Source organism: Amphibalanus amphitrite, unplaced genomic scaffold, assembly GCF_019059575.1.
Source record: "Amphibalanus amphitrite isolate SeventyFive unplaced genomic scaffold, NRLGWU_Aamphi_draft 000320F_arrow, whole genome shotgun sequence".
NCBI lineage: Eukaryota > Metazoa > Arthropoda > Thecostraca > Balanomorpha > Balanidae > Amphibalanus > Amphibalanus amphitrite.
Genome location: NW_024881815.1, coordinates 622,138 through 645,326, shown reverse-complemented (window position 1 = coordinate 645,326; position 23,189 = coordinate 622,138). Strand labels below are relative to the sequence as shown.

Genomic DNA, 23,189 nt, shown 5'->3' with positions numbered 1-23,189 from the left:
CCGCATCTTTTGACACCAACCGCATTTTTGGGTCAGGTCAGGTCACTGACCTATGACGTCATAAGTGAACCTCTGCACGGTCTTCAGATGTCGCAACTTCGCAACGCCCTCACTGCCAGAGGAGATGTCACAGGGAAATGAAACTTGCAGGATCTAGTATCCATTATGAGTCTCACAACTTGTATATCTCGGATTTTTCCTAAAGGTCATATGAGGTCAGGTCATTTTCGTGACCTCACCATTATAAGTCAATGGGGAAAAATGAAAACTGCTATTCTGGCGCCGGGAACGATCTCCAACTATCTCAAGCACACAGAATCGTGATTTGATGCACTCCTTGCAAGGTCAGATGCATCACTTTTGCAATGTTGACCTTGCGTGACGTCATTTATGACGTCATCAAGGTCATATTAGTTTTTCGTCAATAACTCCCGATCAAATTGAGCTAGCGAGTCTAGAAAGTCACCAATGGACTCAGGAAGACCTGCCGAATCGAATGATATGCGACATGACCTCTTTCGACCAACTTCGTGACCTGGGGGTGCTGACCTGACCTTGACCTGAGGTCAACACCCCAAGTTGACCTGACCCGAACAAAAAGTATATCATTCGACGCGCCTGAGCGAGGCGAACACGATGCTGCCAAAATCGCGGCTCTGCGGTCGTTTTTTGCGAAGTTATTCACCAAAAACTGAACCGTACCTTGGGGCACTTGACCTGACCTCAGAGGTCACCGGTTGACCTAGGACCTTAAAATCGGGTACCAATCTCTGCGTCTCGTAACGGCGCACACGCTCGTTTTTTCCGCGACGCGCTAGCTCTACCAGGGGCGAAACGGCGAGGGGGGTCGTACCCGCCTCCCCACCCCTCGGCCGGCGCGTATGTAGAAAACCAATAGGTCCGGCGAGGGTTAAGAGCAAAGAAGCCAACACATTGTGCCGAAATGGAACGAGTATTGACTAGCTACCTACAAACGCGAGCCAGGGCTTAGCTTTCGCGATCAAAAGCAACATACCCATACATACATACATACATATGTATACATACATGTTACAACATACACCACCCAGCTCTGATACAGCATGTACCTCACCGCCATCTGGGAAAAAAACATCCTCGTGCTCAAAAACAGCGGACACCTGGAGAAATCCATTTTCACTCACGCAGCCTTAGAACCTACCCTCACCACCGCTACGGAGATCTTTCAAATTCGTGCACATCTAAATGCCCAAAACACACATTTTCTTGCAACTTATTTTTTTTAGAATGACATTAAAAAAACATAAAATCGGCTCTCACCTCGAGACGCGTCCACCCAGCCACACGACAGAACAGGGAAAGATGGCGCCCGGAAAACCTCGTCGGCTGGTCGTGTCACGAGCGCTATCTATTGGATAAGTTTGGCACAATTCGCTCTGATACAACTTGGACATGATACAACTCACCCCGTTCTCCCCTACCTACAACTTTTTAAGCGGAAGTAAAAGTTGTTATTTTCTAATGAAATTCACGTTTTAGTTATTTTGAAGAAAATTATGAGGATGGAAGTTTTGACATTTGTCCTCGAATTAGTTCTAACCTTGACAAATGAATAGAGACTAGAGTTATTTCATTCACTTTTATCAGATTTTGTACAGGTGGGGGCGGCCAATTTAGACCACCGGCCAAATTACCCCAACCTCCCCTATAGGTTCTGAGGTCAGGCTCGGTCGGAATGGGTAATTGCTGAATCAAGCTATGTACCAAAGTAGAGTTGCGTAATGAGAAAGTAAAAAAAAAACTTTAATCGATGTGAAAAACTGGCAAATACCCAGAGCTTTATGAGTTTCAGATAAGTACAGGTCTTACGAAAGCTTTGTGGTGCGATTGAAAACTGTTGTGTCCAGTGAAAATCCAGCACTGAGAAAACAAAAAACACCCTTAAGACACTCCCGGCCAAAGTGTCCGCCCTGAAACCCCTGTAGAACACCTTTCTCGAACACCTTTAATGGTGTCAGGCTGTTGTACACCCCATGGGTGTTTATCAAGTGTCGATTACACCTTATTGGTGTTGTTCGGGTGTTTTGGTCAATAGACACTTCGACAAGATACCCACGAATCCTGTCTTAAATCCCTCTAGAATTCCCGTGGGGTGTTCAGTGGGTGTCAACACCCCATACACCCCACAGGTATTAATGGGGTATTTCCGGCCAAACTGTCCGCTATGAAATTCCCGTTGGGTGTTTAATGGGTGTCAACACCCCATACACCCCACAGGTATTACTGGGGTATTTCCGGCCAAACTGTCCGCTATGAAATTCCCGTTGGGTGTTTAATGGGTGTCAACACCCCATACACCCCACAGGTGTTACTGGGGTATTTCCGGCCAAACTGTCCGCTCAGAAATCCCCGTTGGGTGTTCAGTGGGTGTCAACAGTACCTTTATTGTTGACACCCACTGAACACCCAACGGGGATTGCAGAGCGGACAGTTTGGCCGAAAATGCCCTTTAGTAACACCTGTGGAGTGTAAGAGTGCTGACATCAATTCACCCAACGGGCATTGCAGAGCGGAACGGGCATTGCATAGCATTTCAATAAGGGCATTTCAGACAGTTTGGTCGGAAATACCCTTAACGTAACACCTGTGGAGGACAAGGGTGTCCCGAACACGCATCAGGTTTGCGACGTTTTTTGATCAATGGCTCATTGAAAACACTCCGTTTAAATTATACTTTAGAAGTTTCCTTATGGATCGCATATGTTAGCGTAGCCCGTCACACAGCTAAGCGTTTCGGCTAAATGATCACTGCATTTCCGGCGTTATCTTCTCAGAGGGTTGATGGATCAGAACGACGATTCGATCGGTTTGAATGACATTTGGCGATAACACGCAAATCCGTTAGGAATATATCAAAGAAAAAAAAATCACGAAAGGGGTGCTTGAAATTGTACTGGAACATATCCACCGGTAACGCACTTAGCTTGATGGTAACTTGTCGTTTATGGGAAGCGGTCCAAGCTGCCCAAAAAAGAATGCTCCGCGTTTGATAACGTATATTTAAGAACAAACAATCTTGAGTAAGAACGGTGGTCATTATGAACACAAAGCATTCTCTAGGCTCTATCCAACCACCTCTCCACTTTCCTCCGACTGCACATCAGTACTTTATCTCTTCAGCTATTTAACCCTCGCCCGGCCAAGGGGTTGATGCAACACCCTAAGAAAAATGGCAGTGCTATACGTCACCAGGTTTGGCATACTTTATGGAACATCCTTTTGGCATATTCCCTGAAAATTAAGGTTCCAATTCAATAATTTCAGGTCAGGTCACCAGGTCGCAAAAAAAAAAACGTTATATTGTCAAAATAGCCATGAAACTACACTATATATTTTCTATGAAGCCTGAGTTTTCCATTGATTTCATTCAAAGTTGCAGGGTATGCTAAGCTCACCGAGTACCATAACATGTATCCTCGTTTTTGAAATTGTCTTAACCTGAGATCATCCAAATTCTAGAGCCAGGTCATGACGAGTTATTAAGGAAATTTTATGAATTATTTGAATTGTAAAAATATTAGAGAAATCCGTTCCATTTAAACGTTTTTGTGTTGTTTTACCTCAGTTTATACATTGCATGACGTGTTTGTTTGCTGCAAGAACGCTAGATAGGGTCAATTGAGGTCAAATGGGGTCAAACTACGTTTTTGCTAATAACTTGATAGACGGTGTACCCAGAGCTTGAAAATGGTGCCATTGTGTTTCTTTCGAACAGCCGCCTCGAAAGATATGTTATACTGACGCATTTTAGTAAGCCTGTGAACTTATGAACTTACTCGTATATATTGACTTTATGAACTTATATATTTTGGGTGAACTTTAAAAGGCCACTCAACTGGTGTAATAGTAAATCACTCTATGTGCATTGACGTGCTGAGTTCACTGGTGCTTTTATTTTTGCTCTAGCTTTACTAGATTCAAGTTACTCGTATAAGCGAAAAATTTGTTGTGTTTTAGCGATTTTTTCATTTATTTTATACACCCATACGCACTAAAAATTGATCTGGAGTAGCCAAATTTTAACGGGGCTGAGATGTCCATATGGTTCCACCTACTCTGTGAATTTGGTATTCCCAAGTGCCATAGGAGTTAATCACCAGGGGTTCGCACCAACCCCTGGCCCTGGCCGTCCGCGTTATGAAAAAGGCCCTGGCCGGGCGAGGGTTAAGTCCCTCCTCCCTCACACTTCACAGTTGGCACTGCAGTCTGCCGTAAGCTCAAGAACGATTTGTCTTGAATGATAGCAATCGCCAATAAAACAAAAACATGCTCTCTTGGATCTCTCCCAGGTCCCTGTCCTCCTACCCAGTTCGCAGCAATATTCTCTCAAGCTCTCTGGGATCCTTCCCTCCCCTCACACTTCGCAAATCACTGAATCCTGCCGCTAACGCTGAGTTTACGAAGAGCCTAAGCCACACATGTGCACGGATCCGAAAAAAATGTATCTGGGATCTGATCCCACGTACCTTGACCTGGAATTTAAAGGGATCATAGATAATAGATCCCTCTCTCAAATTTGTCGAGAAATCATCAATTGGGGTCTTAGATCCAAACCTGTTTGCCTAGAGATCTGGTGAGATCATAGATCCGTGTTCACTTTTTGTCAACATAGACATATTCTAGGATCACTTGTAGCAATTCGCAGTGGTTCTATTTCAGAGATATCATGTGGTCACACATCACAATTCATAATTTTATTTATGGCACTTATTTGCCATGAAGTCGCATGGAAACATGGTTTCATTAGGTTGCATGTGGTGGGATTCAATCGGATCTCAGATCCTGATTTTGGTTTGTTATAAGATGCAATGAGATCATAGATTCAGAGATTCAGGATACATTTTCTACGTGGGATACAATGGGATTATAGATCCAAGCTTGTCGTTTGCTTCAAGATCCACTGAGATCATGGATCAATCACTCGGATCCATGCACATGTCTACTACATATCAGCCCCCCTCCTCCCTCTTAAGTCCGTATCAGTTCAGTGTTCACCGAGGTCGCCGTAGGACGCTAGCTCTCTCTAGCCCTATTCACACACTTCGCAGTTCATAATCGCCTGTCGTGCCTACCCCCCCCCCCCCCCCCTCCCTCGCCACACACACCTTTTACAGCTCTGTTCACTTCAGCGCGGCCCGAAGCTTGATCTCTGAGCCCTTCTATCTCTTTGCCCTTTGCTTCAGCTCTTTGAAAACGGAGCGCACTTGAGTGGGTACATGGCAACTGAGCTCCACTTCGAAGACCGTTTGCTCCATGAAAATGTTTATGTTCTTGGCTTTTGGAGACATATTCTGGAGAAACACGAAAGGACGACACTTAGAAATAGAAACACGTACAGACTACAGAAACAAGTACAGGATGACTCCGCGGCGGGCTTGAGGTGTTTGAACATGAACACCACTCCCCCTCCTGCGGTATTTCGCAGATCTTAAAAAAACGGCGGCGCCCTGCCCACTTTTGTCCAAGATTTTTGCACATGTTAAAATTCATACCCAGGTCGCTCAAGGTCAGGTCACCAGGCCACATCAAGTGACCTCATCCCAGAAAATTAAGAGTTTGTTCGCCAATGCTACACTATCTGAGTGATCACTTTCAAATTTTAGGCGATTGATAAGATTAACAGCATGAATAAATACGTATCTCTGAAGCTTGATATCTGTAACCTGTAAGGTCAAGAATGCAAACATTATGCATAAGTCAACGGGAACAAATTGAAATGTGTTCTTTTGGACGAAAGTCATACTTAACGCCCCCAAACATTGAATAACAGAGAAACATTACACACTGAATGGGAAAATTGCACCCGTGACTCTATTTATACCCAAGACGTGCTATCAGGTCATGACATGTATCCACTATCCACTATTCAGTTTTTTTTACAGTAACTTTTTATAGAGCTAGAGCGATGAAAACACATAAGATGTGTTCAGCTCGACAATACTAATCGACTAATTTGTAACATGACCTTTCTGGTCGGGTCATCACCATAACCCTTGGTCAGATTTTCAAAATCACATTTGACGTTCATATTATTTTTTAATTAGACGCGTCTCAAATCGAGGAACACGATGCCGGAACATTAAATGTCGTGTCGGTTTTGAATCAAATGAATTGCTGCAGAAAACAATTTCTGTAAAACCGTTTATTTCATAGGTTTTCTCCTCTGTAGGGCAATTAGTTGATCTTAGATCAAATCTGAGGACGCATTTCACACCCACAAAAAAAAACGTTGAAAGAGCTACTGGGTGTACTTTTCGGCGGCGCTGTAGCTCTATTCGTTCACAAGTTATTCGCCGATTCGTCAACAAGTGGCGTAAGAGGCAAAATTTGTCCTTCGATGAACTTTGGTGACCTGACCTTTGACCTAATCTAAGGCTCCCTTAATATCAGCTTCGGGTTACGTTGTTTTTAACGCCCTTTGGAATTTAAGCTCATCCTTCAGGCGTCCATTAAGGGTGTACTTCAACACTGTTAAGACACCCTAGTAACACTCGTAACGGTGTAAAATTGATAACAAACACTGACATTGCAGGGAATGACGCTCACATGTGTAATAAACTGAACACCCACTTTCATCATTGGTGTTATTCAACCTTGTTATTACCAACAATTCATTTAAACTACCAGTGATACATTTGTACCTGACACCCTGTACCCAATGGGGGAATCAATAAGTTGTATGCATACCTATATGATACAGCGTTATGAAATTACACACAGAATGTAGGTTGCAGGGAACAAATGCCACCACATTGCATCGCAAATCAGTCTAGCAGCACGGATACGCGGAGCATAATAGAAATAAGCAGAATCCAACCCCCTCCCCCTCTCCAGTGGGGTTACGAATTCGGATAAATACCCAAGCAGGGTGCGTGTTAAATTGCACACCAACACAAGAGAAAAAAATCTGAGGATATATTTTTCGGATATTAAAGAACCCCTATCGGGAGTATGCCGCCATCCCCCCCCCCCCCCCCAGCGGCCAGTACCATGTCTTTCGGAATCCGCAGCAGTGCCATTGCTAGCCAAGAATAGCTCACCTTTGCTAAAACTGGAGCTCTTCGAGTACCAAGACACCACTCACGATCACTTCTAACTCACTTGCACACACTTATACTCCCAACACACCGTAATCCCACCAGCGCCTCCGCCCGCAGTCGCGCACGTTTCAAACTAGTATGGCGGCCGGCCGCATGGAAGCCAACGGTTGAACATGGGCTACTAGGGCTGCATTATGTTCCCAATATTTTCCCGACGCGTTTTCTTTGAAGTATTGTATATGAATTTATTTATTTATTATCGTGGATTTGCTTATTTGATGTAGTTGAAGCAAATCCATTAGAATATAAATGCAAACTCTGTACACCAACAGCACAGCAGCGCCATCTACCCAACTGCACCCAAGGGAATTTCAAGGGTGTCTGACACTGCAAAGACAGGCTGACGAAGAAAGACGGACGTCTTTCGAAAGCTCCCGTAACTAATAAACGAAGCTGGTGTTTTGAATATTTTTATGCTAGAATGTCTCTGTCCCAGCTAAACAATAACATTTATAACTACATGAAGTACCAAGAGAATACGAACGGTGATAGTCATCCCCGAAACACCATGCGCACTGTAAAAAATATAGATTTTGTTTCGGAATCTTTCCATGCACCTTCCAGATACCCGTAAATTTTGTGGATACTGCGGATAAGTTACATAGGTGTCATTCATCGAGCCGGAATATCCATGGGGAGTCTAACACCCCAAATATCCTCGATACATTATCCTGGGGAACTCTTAAGGTGTCGGTATCGGCAGAACGTACACTATTTGAGGTGTTTCAGGGGTGTCTGACACTGCAGATGTTCACCACAAGTGTTTTACCATTATCTTTTGACACCCTTCATGGGTGTTACCAAGCGATTTACACCTATATAGGTGTTGACACCAAACAAACACCCCGGGAACTCCCAATGGGAATCTTTTGTTTTTCTCCAAAAAATTCCAATTGGGAATTCACGGGGTGTTTGTTTGGAGTCAACACCCCAAACACGCTTTTAAGTGTGTCAACGAGATAATTGAACACCCCAAAACACCTCTAAGACTCTGGTGAGGTGTTCCCGAAGTGCATCATGATGCACTTCGGGAACACCTCACCAGAGTCTTAGAGGTGTTTTGGGGTGTTCAATTATCTCGTTGACACACTTAAAAGCGTGTTTGGGGTGTTGACTCCAAACAAACACCCCGTGAATTCCCAATGGGAATTTTTTGTTTCCTTCAGTTACACTTTGGGAACACTTCACTGGAGTTTTAGAGGTGATTTCGGGGTGTTCAATGATCTCGTTTACGCACTTAAAGGCGTTTTTGGGGTGTTGACACCAAACAAACGCCCCGTGAATTCCCCATGGGAATTTTTTGTTTTTTCAGTGAGTGTCAAAAGCGAAGTACTTCCTTGGGACGACTGTAGCTACCAAAGCAAACACCAAGAGCATGACTGACTGCTCTCGGGCCGGGTGTGGCGGCTGCATATCCGACCAGTTGGCGTGTCCAGTTCCCTTTGAGACCAATGTCAAGGTCGGCTCCGCTACTGCAGGCCCGAGGTGGGCGGATTGGGTCACCCGTGTCTGTAAACCCAGTCCACCGTGGGATCTGTCGGACGTATAAATGTCGTGTGGGTGTTGCTACCGACACCAGTCTCTCACAGTGGCAACAGCTGCTTACGTCGCAACAAATCACCCTAACCAGAAACATGAAGGTGAGCGCTTGAAAGTTGTATGATATAGAATGATAGGTATGATGGAAAATCGTTTGATGTTTGTTGTTCAGTGCTTTGCATCATTCAAATGGAACTAATGTTTATTTGCGCGAGGTGTTTCATTGATAAAGTTCCTAATGATTGACTCATAAGTTGTAATATAGGCTATGCGCACATTGCGCAATTACAGGCCAATAAATGTATTGAATAAGTAACTAACCAATAACCATACCGCAGGATGTGTTTTGAAATAAATAATATGTAAGTCTAGTATGCCCATAGGCGTAGGAACAGGGGGGGCCGGGGGGGCCATGGCCCCCCACTTTTTAGCCATTTTTTAAAGTAAAATCTTTATTTTTTATTTAAATACAAAACTAAGAGCAGGAAATGATTCAGCAAGGTGAGATGAGCACAAAACTGCAAAGAATTTCTTCATAGGGGTATTGGGGCTCCCACAAAGTGACATTGAAGTTTCGCTGGCCCCCCCACTTTTCGTGAGGTTCCTACGCCCATGAGTATGCCTGTGTATTTCATGTATCGGAAACTCTGAAGCCGATAAGGTGGCATTCAAAGAAGTTCAACTGGCGGGCATGTTTTTTCACAGTTACTTCTAAAAAACAGTTTTAGGGCAAAACTTTTTTAATTGGACCTGACCACCCCCGTCTTCATTTCCTGCAGGTCCTGCTCATCTCTGCTCTGGTGGCGGTCGCCCTGGCGGCTCCCCAGAAGTACGCCCAGCAGCAGTACTCAGATGCTCCGGCCAAGTACGCCTACGACTACAAGGTGCAGGACTCCAACTACGCCGTCGACTTTGGACAGAGCGAGTCGCGCGACGGAGCCAACACGCAGGGCAGCTACTACGTGGCGCTGCCGGACGGCCGCGTGCAGCGCGTCACCTACAGCGTCAGCGGCGACGGCGGCTACGTGGCCGAGGTGACGTACGAGGGTGAGGCGCGCTACCCGGCGGCGTCTGCCAGCCAGCCGGCATACCGTCCGGCCGGCAAGCAGCAGCCGTACAACTAGACGGCCGCCGGCGCCGCCTGCCGCCGACCGGGCTGCTCTCCCTCTCTAAATGGGAGAGGGACAGACGCGCCGTGTCGGCCCTCGACTTATGTCCTGTGCTGTGCCTGATGGCTGTCGATGACTGCGAACGCCTCAGCCCATGTCGTATTTATTTTGTCCTCGTCAATACATGCTGATTTTTATTTTGTAGCAAATTTGTTGCATTTTTCGAGCTTGAGAGCTGAGTGTATGCCAGGCCCCAGGGATTGCCGTTTAATTGCCTCCTCACATTGTTCCCGTTATGGTCATGCCAGCTATGGGATTCGAACCTTCGATATGCCGAACTAAACGTTATTCCACATACCTTTTGGTTCAGCTTAACCCTCGCCCCGTTGGGGGGGGGGGCCATTTTGGCCCCCCCCTGTGGTTTTTCCTGAATAGCAAGAAAACGGCGGCGCGCAGCGCCGCCAAATTTTCAGTACCTTCCCGGGCATCAATTTGACACCTTCACACAAAATTTCAAGTCTTAGGTCACCTTAGGTCAGGAGTTATTGAGGTCAAACTGAGGTCATGTTCGAGCAAAAATGAGCAAAAAACATGCAATCTTGAAACGCTCACCAAATCTACAGTTATCAAGCAATTTTAAAGTTCTTTATATGGTCTAGTAGACAAAAAGCGGCGCTACAAAACTGCTATCTCGGATTTTCAAAATTTTGGGTTTTTGATCCCCAAAAATTCAAAAAATTGATTTTTTTAGAAAAACTAAAAAACAATCCAAAATTTTTCCGAATTTCGAAAAAACCGGAATATATGTGATAGTCCCTGCGCTCTTCTATATACATACCAAATTTCAGATCGATATCTCGTTTTTTGGCCAAGTTATAGCAAAAAAACTGTTCAAAAATGATGACGTCAAATTTTTGAACTCAATTTTTAGCGATTCTAGACCACGTACGGCAAAACAAAGACCACCATTGAACTCCCCGTGACGAGCTGCATCGATTCGATACCCATTTAATGCAAAAATATCAACTTTGAAATTTGACCTAATTTGACCTGACCTTGACCTGACCTTGACCTGACCTTGACCAAAACGTGACCTAGGCTGGCCCCAAAGGCTGCCTGACCCACATAATCGCATTTGTCATGTGAAATGGACCATAAAACATGTATCACACGACACTTTCATATTGTGACCCCCCAGTGACCTGACCTCTGTGACCTGACCTGGTATCAGTGACCTCAAATAGCAAAATATGTGTTTGAAGAACATTTCCCCATCGATGATTTTCAATGAAATGCATTTTACTCGATTTTACAACGCATTTCTTGAAATGCCTATAAACGGTGAAAATTGGACCTTTGACCTGACCTGTGACGTAATCGGTTTGACCTAGGTCAATAAAATTGGGTCACAAGGTAGTTCCCTGATAGGGCTATCCAACACCGTTTGCCGCTTGTCGCTAAGTTGCGTGGTTCTCGAGATCTTAGGGGGGGCCAAAATGGCCCCCCCCCCAACGGGGCGCGTTGCTCGGCAGAGCCCAACGGGGCGCGGGTTAACACACTTACGGTCATAGGTGTACGCAACCAATTACACATACTATGTCTACTTGCGGTCACGAATAGGTTAGACAAAAGCCTGCTTGCGCTGCCGGTATACTGAATCTATGTGGAAACTTTCTCAAGTTAGACAAGGTACGATGCAACCGGACAGCATGGCAGGCCGAACGGATACACGTTGACCAGCACCTGACCATTCGTCGGCTGGTGACGTCACGTGACGTGATCGTGACGTCAGGTGATATTGATTAGACTGCGCCTGGTACACGCAGGTAGTGAGCTGGAGCCACAGATGCTAGTTAGGTAGTCGTCAGGCATGATTTCCCAAAGCTGATCGTTTTTTTTTTTGCCACCCAGCAAAAGTACAAGACACACCAAAATCGTGCATGCCAGAAAACATGGGGTTTTTAAGACATATTCAAAGTATATGTTTATATAGAGGTCTTAGTATGAAAGAATGCAATTACGCAATTCGAGTCATGAAAGAAGCCCCACATATTTCCGCTCTTTATTACCACACATATGAACACTGCCAATGTTTCTCACTCATCCAGGTCGCACCTGCCTGGAGTTCGCGCTGCTGGACTCGCGCTGTCCGCGGCCGTCGTCTCCAGTCTCTGGGCCCCCGCTCCGCTGACAAAAGATCCCCACTATGGCCTGCTGCCGGCTCACTCTGCGGGACGACATCCTGCCGTTCTGGCGCTCCTGGGTCGTGGTGCTGGTGCCACTGCTGCTCTGTCCCCTGCCGCTCGTCTCCAATACGAAGGTCAGTCCGACAGATCTTCAGAATAAATACAATGGTCAGTCTGGCGGACCATTAGAATGGTACAAAGGCGAACTAGAAGGGTCATCAGAACAAAACTGATGTTATCAGAAGGGTTACTAAAAATAAGGAGGTGTTACGCTATTTTGAATTGAATGTAAATTGCACACCAACAGTTGCAATTCGTAGCGGAAAATTGATTAATATAGACTTAAACTTACTGCAACCGGTCGGAAAAGTCCAAGTTATTAACAAACTCTCATGGACGTGAAACGGCCGCCAGCCAGCCCTGTAAATATGACGACTTTTACCCCAAATCGGCGTTTGAGCCGTTCCTCCCTCCCCCTCGCCCCTCGCTCCGCCTGTCAGGAGGCCTGGTGCGGCTACGGCGTCCTCATCATCGCCAGCTACTGGATGACGGAGGCGCTGCCGGTGGCGGCCACGGCGCTGCTGCCGACGGTGCTGTTCCCGCTGTTCGGCGTGCTCGACACGAGCACGGCCAGCCAGCAGTACATGACCAGCACCAACCTGCTCTCCATGGCCGGCCTGATGGTGGCCGTGGCCGTGGAGAAGAGCAACTTCCACACGCGCGCCGCCCTCCGTGTAGTGCTCACCGTCGGATCGAGCGTCAAATGGTGAGAGCGAACGGGATTCACCGTCGGATCGAGCGTCAAATGGTGAGAGCGAGCGGCACTCACAGTCAGGTAGAGTGTCAAGTGGTGAGAGTGAGAAAGATTAACTGTTTCTTTGACACCAAACTACCTAATTTGGTGCCATCTTGAATCATAACTCCAGCATGCTAATGTTCAGACCAGCTGATGGGTTTTCTGCTCCCTGACAGGCTGATGATGGGCTTCATGGGCATCACCATGTTCTTCTCCATGTGGATGTCCAACACGGCCACCACAGCCATGGTGGCGCCCATGGTGGAGGCCGTCGTGGAAAATCTCACCGAGGCAAGGCTCAGCTGATATCCACCTGACAAGCTCTTGAAGTGTTCATGCTGACTTGCCTAATAATCTTTGCAGCGAGCTCGTAACAACTGATAAGATTCTCGGAACGGTTTCTCTAACAGCATGATTGTTGACAAGAGGCACTTCGCATTGTGCCGTTGTTGAATGTTATCTTCAGATAGCTAATCTTCACCTTAACCCGCACCCTGCTTGGGAGGGGGTGTTTGAACACCCCCGTTGTGGTTTTTCGCGAATATCTAAAAAACGACGGCGCGTAGCACCACCTTTTTTGGTAAACCTGTTTATACATCTTTTTCCCACATGTTGTAAAAAGTTCAGACCCCGGTCATTCAAGGTGAGCTCATGGTCATGTCAAGTGACATTAGGTACCTCATAAAACGTTCAAAGGCTCGCTGTAGCTACACCGATTGAACGAACACTTTGAAACTTTCAGCGTTTGATAAGAGTAACAGTATGTATATCATGTTTATCTTGGATTTTTGATATTTGTGACCTAAGGTCAGGTCAATCTTGCGACCTCTGCATTTTAAGTCAATGGGAGAAAATTGAAATGCGCCTCTTTTGGACGAATCGTTCTAAACCTTCTTAACCCTCGCCCGCACATGGGGGGGGGGGGGTGGTTGCCACCCCCCAGGTAGTCTTTCTGCTCTGCACTCAACATTTTTAGAGCTAGAAGTCTGATTTTTCGTATAGCTGCTCCTCTATCCTTTCTTGATGTCCACTGAAAATTTTAAGTTTCTGTGGTTTTTGGTTTCGGAGATATGACCTTGTTTTTCAGGTCATGTCATGACCCAAATGGCCAATTCTCAACATCTTGCGTTGGCTATGGGCCTTGTGAGCTTTTAACACCTTGATTTCGGCCTTTTATGCCAATCCTACCTCCCACCTATCATGAAACATGTTGTTCGACGATGTACAGAGGTCAAGGTCAGGGTCAAGGTCAACCTAGGTCATCTAAGATAATTGCGTTTTAGGCAAGCTGAATTTACTTTTTTTGAAATTTTTTGACTACATTTTTGGTAAAAGCTTCTCAGATCATGATTTCATGTAATATGGACACATAAACAATCGGTGCACACATCAGTATACACACAGACACACACAGACATACAAACACATATTATTGACCTTGACCTAACTTGACCTGAGATGACCTCAGCAGCAAAAACCTGGTCGGGTAGTGTGACAAAGAGGTTCTAGCTGGCTTGGCACCAGAAAACGGCATCGTCATCGGTATATGACAAGCAGCGCGCTTGATATCCAACGGTGACCTAAAACAGCAACATTTTTTAGTTTGACCTGACCTGGAAGGTCAATGACTGACCTGAGAAGGTAAAACTGGGTATCATTGGATTCGTCTTTTCCCAAAGAATCTTTTTGGTCTTTACCGCTAAGCTCTATCTCCAACAGGAACGAAATGGCGCGGGGGGGGGGTGGCAACCACCCCCCCATGTGCGTTCTAGGATGGGAAAATGGCATGTGCGGGCGAGGGTTAAACATCGGTTCATAAGTAAACATGACACACTGAATCGGAAAATTGCACCTGTGACCCCTCTGTGTACCCCTGAGGTCGTCTCAGGTCTTGAAAGGTCACCAGCAGTTTTTTTACTATAATTTTTGATAGAGACGTGCTAGAGCGGTGGAAACACGTCAGATGTGTTCAGCTCGATGGTACGGATCGACCGGTATGCAATATGACCCTTTCCAGTCTGGTCATGACTTTGACCTGAGGTCAAATTTTTCAAAATGACCTTTCAAGGTCAACTTATAGTTCGTTCGAAGCGTCTCGACGAGAGGAACACGATGCTGGCAAAAGTAATGTCGTGGCGCTCTTGAGTCAAAAGGTATAATTATCCCCCCCCCCAAAAAAAAAAACTTTTTTTTTGTGTGAAAACGGCTATTTTTAGAATTTTTGCCCTCTGGAGGCTAAACCAAAGGCCTCCAGAGCTAAACCATCAGATTAAGCCTGAGGTCGAATCTGATGGCACGTAAGCGAAAGAGCGTTTAAAGTGTAAGTGTCTAGCCCCGGCCGCTGACGTCAGAGGCAAACGCCGAACTCGGAGCCGACAAGCGTGTATCCGGCAGACAAACAAACAAACAGAAACGCCCTAGAAAGAAAAGACAAACAACTGTCACAATCCCGACACATACAAAGCCGGCACGAAATATCAAAACCCGTTATTAGAGAATGTGAAATAAAATAAACAGTAGTTATCACGAAAGTTGAAACCCACCGTTCAAGCAGGCGCAATCCAATCACATCTCGATCCTCGCCATGTCGCGGCGCACCGAATGCCCGCGCTGGACGCGACGGGGGCTCAACGGAAATTCGGCTGCTCTCTCATTGGTCAGAATAAGCGATTACCTGATTGGCTCTCGCGTGGCGTGCAACTACATCATTGGACAAAATCATTACAGGAAGTCTAAAACTCTTCGGATAAGAAATATGACACATAACTAAAGAAACATTGGTACCGAACAATATTAAATAATAAAATAGTCATTACAAATCAGTATCATAACTAAATAGAACTAAACACGCGACAACAAACCAAGGACATTATTGCAGCGCAGGACGAATTTAGAGTTGCGACTTTCACTTCTGGTAGGCCCAGTATCCGCTCGCATAACATGTAAGCGGAAATCCGCTTACACCCTTCCTCCCTAACGCGAAGAAACTTCTCGATTATTTACACATACAATACAACGCATCGACCTACGAAAAAGGAACTTTTTTTTTTTTTTTTACTGGACGGCTAAACATGTTCGGTCTCAACTGAATAACTCCGTATTGCAGCTCAGCTCGTGCGCTTCTCCATTCGCTAGAGAACTACCTAGGTGCCCATTGTACAGAGGTAACACTAAGGCTCGCTTGCAGCTGTTCTTACTACGATAGGAATCTCAAGTCAAGTTATCGCCCAATGTCATTGCCTTTCACCCAGTATTAAACATTAAAAACGACAGCAGCACACAGCAGCTCTGTGTGATAGGTACCCACAACGGAAAATCACGGCGAATACCTGTCGGGAGGAATGACTACTCGTGTTGACCTACGCAATTCGGGACTGCGCATATCTGCGGTAACCTGAGTGTTCGCCACGTCGGGCGGCACCTCTGCTGCTCCAGTCGGAGCTGAACCTGCTATCGGTTCTGCGACTCCCTCTGGCGTCTCACGTGTCTCACGCGCTGTCTCTGTCTGAACTGGGGGTGTCTGCGGGGCGAAAGATATGGCGAACGGATTCAGCAGGGACAGGGCCGGCGGTCCTGAGTCGTCAAGACTAGCGGCGTCAGCTGGTTGGCAACTAGGCCTACCTTCACACTGCGCGCCACTTACCCTCTGATTGTCACTGACACCATCCATCCTCCTTCGGCCTGTCGGAAAGGTCACGCCTGCTGCTGTCCCGACAGCCGGCTGTGGTCTCGCGGCGGGGTCCGCCCGTGAGACGGACGCTGTCGGTGCGGTCACCGGTGACTCACCTTCTCCGGTATCCACTCGAGGCTTCAACCTGTTGTGGTGTACGATGAGCGTAGACCTAGCTCCTTCTAGTCTGATCCTATAGTTCAGAGGACCGACCTGATCTACTACTACTGCTCTCTTCCAAGGACGCAAAAACTTATAATACTGACCGCGCGGAACGATTCCCTTATGCAGATACACTTTGTCTCCAGGTAGGTAACTGTTCTCATTTAGCTTTCTATCATAAATCTCCTTATTCTTCTGATGACTTCTGTTCGAGTTCTCTAGTGCTACTTTGTGCAGAGCACGCAGATTGGTCTGCAGCCTCTCTAGATACTCCGTGATGGGTCGGGTCCTGCACCGAGTAGGACCGGCGTACTCGGCATCGGCGGGCAGCCTTGGCTCCCTGCCAAAAAGTACGCAGTACGGTGACACGCCGAGGGAGCGGTGCACCTGACTGCGGAGCCCGAGCATCAAAAGGGGCAGGTGGATGTCCCAGTCTGAGTGCTCGTGATCCTCAAGGAATTTAGACAGCATACCAAGCACAGTACGATTGATTCTTTCACAGATTGAATTACCCATCGGATGGAATGCCGTGGTATGTGACTGCTCTATCCCCAGTAACTGGCACGTGAGCTTCATAACTTCCCCGGTGAAGCAGCCACCCAAATCCGAATGGATCGTCTTTGGCACCCCATATCGAGACACAAACTCTCTGACAAACGCCTGAGCTACCTCAGTCGCCTCTTGTGTCTTCAACGGAATACACTCTACAAATCGCGAAAAATGATCGATAACTACGAGCAAGTGTCTGTGCCCCTGCGACGTCACTGGCAGGCCAGACAAAATGTCGAGCGCTACTACCTCCATGGGCGATGAGGCTGGCAGCTGGCCCAGGGACGCTCGCGGGGCGGGAACCGGCTTGTTCCGCTCGCCGCAGCGGTGACACGACTTACAGAACTTTTCTATATCTACAGCCATGCCGGGCCACCAGAACCTTAACCTAGCTTGAGCTGACAACTTATCACTAGCGAAATGACCTCCCGTGGGTCCGGCGTGCAGAGAAGTCAGCGCCCCTGAGATCAGACTCTTGGGCAGCACTACCTGTAGCTGATCAGAATCGCCAGGCCTTCTTCTGTACACGCGGAACAGAACTCCGCCCACCAGTCGCAATCTGGACCACTGCGACAAGTATTTGCGACACGACTGGGGTAGATCCTTAGCTTTAGGCTTGGTTCCCGCGGAGACGCACTTCGATATTTCCGCGATATCCTCATCCTTGTCTTGCTCCGAGCGAATGTAGCTGGTCGACCAATCGTCTGACCTTACCTGAAAGCAGTATTCCGTCTCTGGGTCCGTCTGACATGACTGATCAGTCTGCTCGTCTGGTCTGCGGGAGAGAGCGTCTGGCACTGTGTGGAGGGCGCCCGGGCGATACTCGATGGTGAAGTGGAACTGAGACAAGATCTGGAACCAGCGGGCAAGCATGCCAGTCGGGTTGCGGAAATTGAGCAGCCATCGGAGACTCGCGTGATCACTCCGTACTTTAAATTCCTTACCTTCCAGGTACGCAGAAAACTTTTGCACGAAGATCACTACCGCTAGCAGTTCTTTCTGAGTGGTACCGTAATTCATCTGCGATTTTGACAGTTTCTGGCTCCCATACGCGATCACTTTCTCCACGCCACCCTGAACCTGTAGCAGCACGGCGCCCGCCTGGGTGTCAGAACTATCACAATCAAGAATAAAAGGACCTGCGTCTCGGCTGAAATCGGGCAGCGTCAGCACTGGGGCTTCACTGAGGGCTTTGCGAAGCCGGTCGAACGAGAACTGCGCCTCCTCTGACCACTGGAACTTCACGTCTTTCTGCAACAGCTTGAAGAGCGGTGCAGAGATGCTCGCAAAATTTTTGACAAATTTGCGCATGTAACCAGCCAGCCCTAGGAATGAGGAGAGCTGCTTGGCTGTCCGCGGAATCGGCCAGTCGCGCACTTTGCTCACACGGTCGGGGTCGAGAGACAAGCCACTCTCATCCACCACATGTCCCAAGAATTTGACACTCGAACGGAACAGGGAGCACTTTTCCAGATTGATCGTGAGACCGGCTCGGTGGAGCCTGTCTAGAACTAGCTCGAGCTTCTCAAGTGTCTCCTCGAACGTCTTACCACCCAAACAAACATCATCAAAGTAGGAATGACACGTGCCCTTGGGAAGATCGCGCAAAACAATATCAAGCATGCGGGCGCAGCTAGCCGCGGCACCATTGAGTCCCATCGGGAGCCGAAGGTGCTGCCAAGCGCCGAACGGGGTGACGATAGTCGTTTTAGGACGATCCTCTTCTCTCACACCGATTTGAAAGTAACACATGCGAAGATCAAGCACACAGAACATTGAATTTCCACCCAGGGAATCTAGAATCGTGTCTATTCTGGGGACAGGATAAGCAGGCATCTTAGTCACAGCGTTAACCTTTCGGAGGTCAGCACAGATCCGGACTCGTCCATCTTTCTTTGCGACAAAGCATGCAGGACTACTCCAATATCCATTCGACTCTTCCAGAACCCCTAGATCCACCAAGCGTTGTATCTCGGCCCTTACCTTATCCTCCAGGAATGGTGGGACGCGATGGGGTGCTGAACGTATCGGCGGACTGTCACCTGTGTCGATGTGATGCTCCACCGCGGATGTGAAGCCCAACCGACCATCAAACATGTCACTATATTTGGTCAGCAGCTCGGTCACCTTCTCCTTCTGCTCCTTACTGAGGTCTGTGTCTGACAGGTCTATCTTTTCACGCCAATTGGGATCTGCGTCACCTGAAGGGACTGGAAACTCAGCCACGCCCACTTCCAGTCTACCGATCTCCGCACGCTTGGGGATCGTGATTGGCTCAGTTGTAATGTTTCTCACAATGCACGGAACACTCTGACCGTTTACCTGCACCATGGAAGGAACCAACTCGAGTCCCGGGACTTCAAGCAATGGCTCGCACAGTGCTGGCCCTCTGAAGTCGACGTTTGGAACAAAACCTGGAAAGAAAACCTCGTGTCCGGCCGGAACCGCGATGTCTCTCTGACAAATCACCTTACCCACCGAGAAGACTGAAGCGGAGATGGTTCTGACCATTTTCGCAGAGCTGAGGATCAGCTGACTCTTGGTGAGATCCAGAACACACGGGCACACGCCAAAGAACTCCAATCCCAACAAAACAGTGCAGTCAATCTGATCCGAAACATAGAATGGAACCACCACTACTTCTCCAGCAACTTTAACGGCAATCTGTGTACGACCGATCAGTGGTAGGGGGTCCCTGCTAACCGTGTGTGCCACTGTGGCCGTAGTGAAAAGGGGAGGGGCCTTGGGGAGCACATCAAAAACGGATTTGTGAATGATATTAATGCTGCTGCCGGTGTCCAACGTCACTGAACACGTCACACCTCCCACATCAGCGTCAAATGTCATGTCAGCATTCAAGTGGACTGTCCTCTCACCTGCTCGGGCTGCAACGACTGGGCCATCCGGGGCGGCTGCAACGGCTGCGGCCGCTGGTCCTGTGGTCTGGCATCCCACTGATGTGGACCTGGTCCCCGCTGGAACCCTGAGACTGGGGTCCGCTGCTGCTCGGGTCTGGGGTCGGGGCCGGGCCCAGCCCGCTGGGGGTTTACCTGCTGCGTGCACATCCGGGCCAAGTGTCCTTTGGTCCCACACACATGACACGGCAGGTGCCTTTGCCGACACCGCGCCTGGTTGTGACCGGGCCTCCCACAACAGAAGCAAGTACGGCCGCTGCTGGACACTGGGGGAGAACGAGCGCTTACCTGCGGACGCTCCAGTCGCGAGAGTTTCAACTCCAGCTCCTGAACTTTCCGACGAAGTAGGTCTGTCTCGTCTGTGGCCGCTACCTGCCGAACCGTCTGGCTCGCTGCCACCTTCGCGGCGCATGAGAGGTTTCTCACCTTTGCCACCGCACTGTCGAACGTCTGGATGCCCTCGCCTATTAGCGCTTGTTGATATGTCGGTGGCAGTGATTGGAGGAAGTAATTGTACAGCAAGGGGTCATGATCGGTATGCCGGGTGTCGGGAAATGCGCGACTGACTAGCCCTCGAAGCTTCACCACAAAAGCATCAAGGCTGTCATCTGTTGTGAGTCTCAAAGACCGGAGCTGGACCTGTGCCTCGACTTTGTCGCCGGAGGGGAAAGCCAGTTCCAATCTCTTGCACGCGTCGCCTACCTTCTTCTTGCACTCGGTCGGGAAGGCATCGTAGGCGTCCCTCGCAATTCCGGACAAACACAGAGGCAGCAGAGCTACTTTTTTATCGTCATCCCATCCTTGTAGGACTGCAAACGTGTCAAAGTCCGCGATGAAACGAGAGACACTGCCCTTACCGGCGAAAGACGGCAGACCGACCGATAGTGACTGCGTCGCCATGCTGAATGTCAAATTTGGCACACTTCCAACGGAAAAAAAATCGGTGATGTAAGGGGAACCGCAGAGTCGTTAATACGGAAAGTAATTCAACAAGTTACGCTAAAATTAAATGCTCAAATTACTGCGAGAAAGGCGATGGAAAGGACGTTTTACAATGGAAAAAGAAATCGTAGAGCCAGTATTACCTCGTTACAGTGAGACCGCAACACTTTACCAGCAACCAACATCACACCTTCCCAAACCAAGCACATACATGACACACAGTATCAATGAAACACCCTTGTCACCACTCATATCCCCAACCACCAAATGTTTATGTCCACGTCAGCCCAGTTTGGCACACCTCAGCTTCAAATGTCCACGTCCGTCTTCATAGGGGGGGGGGGGGGGGTAGTGCGCGCATTGTCACCGGAGAATACCACGCACGGCGTCCTCGGCAGGGGGGGGGGAAAGCACCTGAGTCTCCGGGGGGTCAGAAGGTGCTCGTGTCCGCAACAGGGGGGAGTGCACTCGTCCCAGTCTCCATCGGGAGTGGCCGGTAGTCCTCGGACCGCGAGGCAGGATTACCCGCCCCAACAATGGTCAAAGGGCGATCGCTTAGATCGGGTGACACAAACGTTCAGGCACATCCCGCTATCGGATAAGTCCGAACTGGATAGGTCTCACCGGCGTGTAGACGTTGAGCAGTCAGCTGTCGCGCTCGGAGAATCTTATACTGACGCCAGGTGTAGGCCGTCGAGCTCGGAGAAGCCTACTGACGCCAGATGCAGGCCGTCAAGCTTAGGCCGTCGAGCTCAGAGCATCCCACCGCTGCCACCAGATGTAAGCGTCTAGCCCCGGCCGCTGACGTCAGAGGCAAACGCCGAACTCGGAGCCGACAAGCGTGTATCCGGCAGACAAACAAACAAACAGAAACGCCCTAGAAAGAAAAGACAAACAACTGTCACAATCCCGACACATACAAAGCCGGCACGAAATATCAAAACCCGTTATTAGAGAATGTGAAATAAAATAAACAGTAGTTATCACGAAAGTTGAAACCCACCGTTCAAGCAGGCGCAATCCAATCACATCTCGATCCTCGCCATGTCGCGGCGCACCGAATGCCCGCGCTGGACGCGACGGGGGCTCAACGGAAATTCGGCTGCTCTCTCATTGGTCAGAATAAGCGATTACCTGATTGGCTCTCGCGTGGCGTGCAACTACATCATTGGACAAAATCATTACAGGAAGTCTAAAACTCTTCGGATAAGAAATATGACACATAACTAAAGAAACATTGGTACCGAACAATATTAAATAATAAAATAGTCATTACAAATCAGTATCATAACTAAATAGAACTAAACACGCGACAACAAACCAAGGACATTATTGCAGCGCAGGACGAATTTAGAGTTGCGACTTTCACTTCTGGTAGGCCCAGTATCCGCTCGCATAACATGTAAGCGGAAATCCGCTTACAAAAGAGCTGTTGAATGCGCTTTTCCGCGGCGCTGTAGCTCTAACGGTTTCCGAGTTAGCCGTCGGTTGTTTCGAAAATTACTGAAATACCTAGGCAAAATTTGAGCTTTGATGACCTCTGGTCACTTGACCTTTGACCTGACCTTAAAGGGACTATCCCACCTTTACATTAGGTTTGAGTTGAGATAGCCAAGTTTGCGGCGAGGTCCAGAAACCACTATCTATCTTGGTTGCAACCCCCGCGGCCTCGTGGTGTTGAAGAAATTCGTTCCCTTCATTTGAAAATGAGCCCTGCGCAAGGCCCAATCTCTTAACCATTAACGGTAATCTGATGTCGTCATTTGCCTTTTGAACGCCTGTTCAAGTGAAGTATCACTCGATTTACGAATAAGCCAATCAGAGACACTTTTGTTATTGTATGAGACGAGTCATAGTTGAGAGCAAATACCTATATTTGCTGCCAAATTTCCCCCACACTGACATGAAGTAAATCCTTCATTACGTCACAGATCCGATCTAAATGACGTCACGATGAAATATAAAAGTCGCAATATCTCAAAAAGTATACGATGAAAACGCGTAAAAACTTGCAGAATTCGTCACAATATCATGAGTAACATTTCCGAATCCTAAACGGGACTTTTTTGAAGGTGGGATAGTCCCTTTAAAAGGACTGTAGTATTTCTTTCATTATTTTTGACGCTCTTTCGATTGCCGCTTACCGCGTGTCACTACGTGGCCAGGAGCCGAGTAAGAGGGG

The 23,189-nt window shown here is 47.9% G+C and overlaps 3 protein-coding genes across 3 annotated transcripts in view; 2 read left to right on the top strand and 1 right to left on the bottom strand.

Moving 5' to 3' along the window:
- The first annotated feature begins 8,520 nt into the window (after window positions 1–8,520).
- Window positions 8,521–9,996, top strand: LOC122388395 (cuticle protein 19.8-like). Its single transcript, XM_043379436.1, has 2 exons — window positions 8,521–8,779; window positions 9,458–9,996. The coding sequence occupies exons 1-2, from the start codon at window positions 8,591–8,593 to the stop codon at window positions 9,800–9,802; spliced, it is 534 nt and encodes a 177-aa protein (XP_043235371.1). The 5' UTR covers window positions 8,521–8,590; the 3' UTR covers window positions 9,803–9,996.
- Window positions 9,997–11,893: 1,897 nt separating this feature from the next.
- LOC122388394 (solute carrier family 13 member 2-like) overlaps window positions 11,894–23,189 on the top strand; it is a 47,000-nt gene continuing 35,704 nt past the window's right edge. Inside the window, exons 1-3 of the mRNA XM_043379434.1 lie at window positions 11,894–12,107; window positions 12,474–12,739; window positions 12,946–13,060. Coding sequence (XP_043235369.1) covers window positions 11,994–12,107; window positions 12,474–12,739; window positions 12,946–13,060 — 495 coding nt within the window. The 5' untranslated portion in view covers window positions 11,894–11,993. The remainder of the gene's footprint in view (window positions 12,108–12,473; window positions 12,740–12,945; window positions 13,061–23,189) is intronic.
- Window positions 15,136–20,816, bottom strand: LOC122388393. Its single transcript, XM_043379433.1, has 2 exons — window positions 18,324–20,816; window positions 15,136–16,829 (listed from the first exon to the last, which is right to left on the bottom strand). The coding sequence occupies exons 1-2, from the start codon at window positions 20,475–20,477 to the stop codon at window positions 16,086–16,088; spliced, it is 2,898 nt and encodes a 965-aa protein (XP_043235368.1). The 5' UTR covers window positions 20,478–20,816; the 3' UTR covers window positions 15,136–16,085.

What these genes read in the sequence shown, in the direction of transcription:
- LOC122388395 (XM_043379436.1), top strand. Translation starts at nt 8,591, where the DNA reads ATGTCAAGGTCGGCTCCGCTACTGCAGGCCCGAGGTGGGCGGATTGGG. An exon ending in CCCTAACCAGAAACATGAAG is followed by an intron (nt 8,780 to 9,457) that starts GTGAGCGCTTGA and finishes CATTTCCTGCAG; the next exon opens with GTCCTGCTCATCTCTGCTCT.
- LOC122388393 (XM_043379433.1), bottom strand. Translation starts at nt 20,477, where the DNA reads ATGCGCCGCGAAGGTGGCAGCGAGCCAGACGGTTCGGCAGGTAGCGGC. An exon ending in AAGCCCTCAGTGAAGCCCCA is followed by an intron (nt 16,830 to 18,323) that starts GTGCTGACGCTG and finishes GCTCTGCACAAA; the next exon opens with GTAGCACTAGAGAACTCGAA.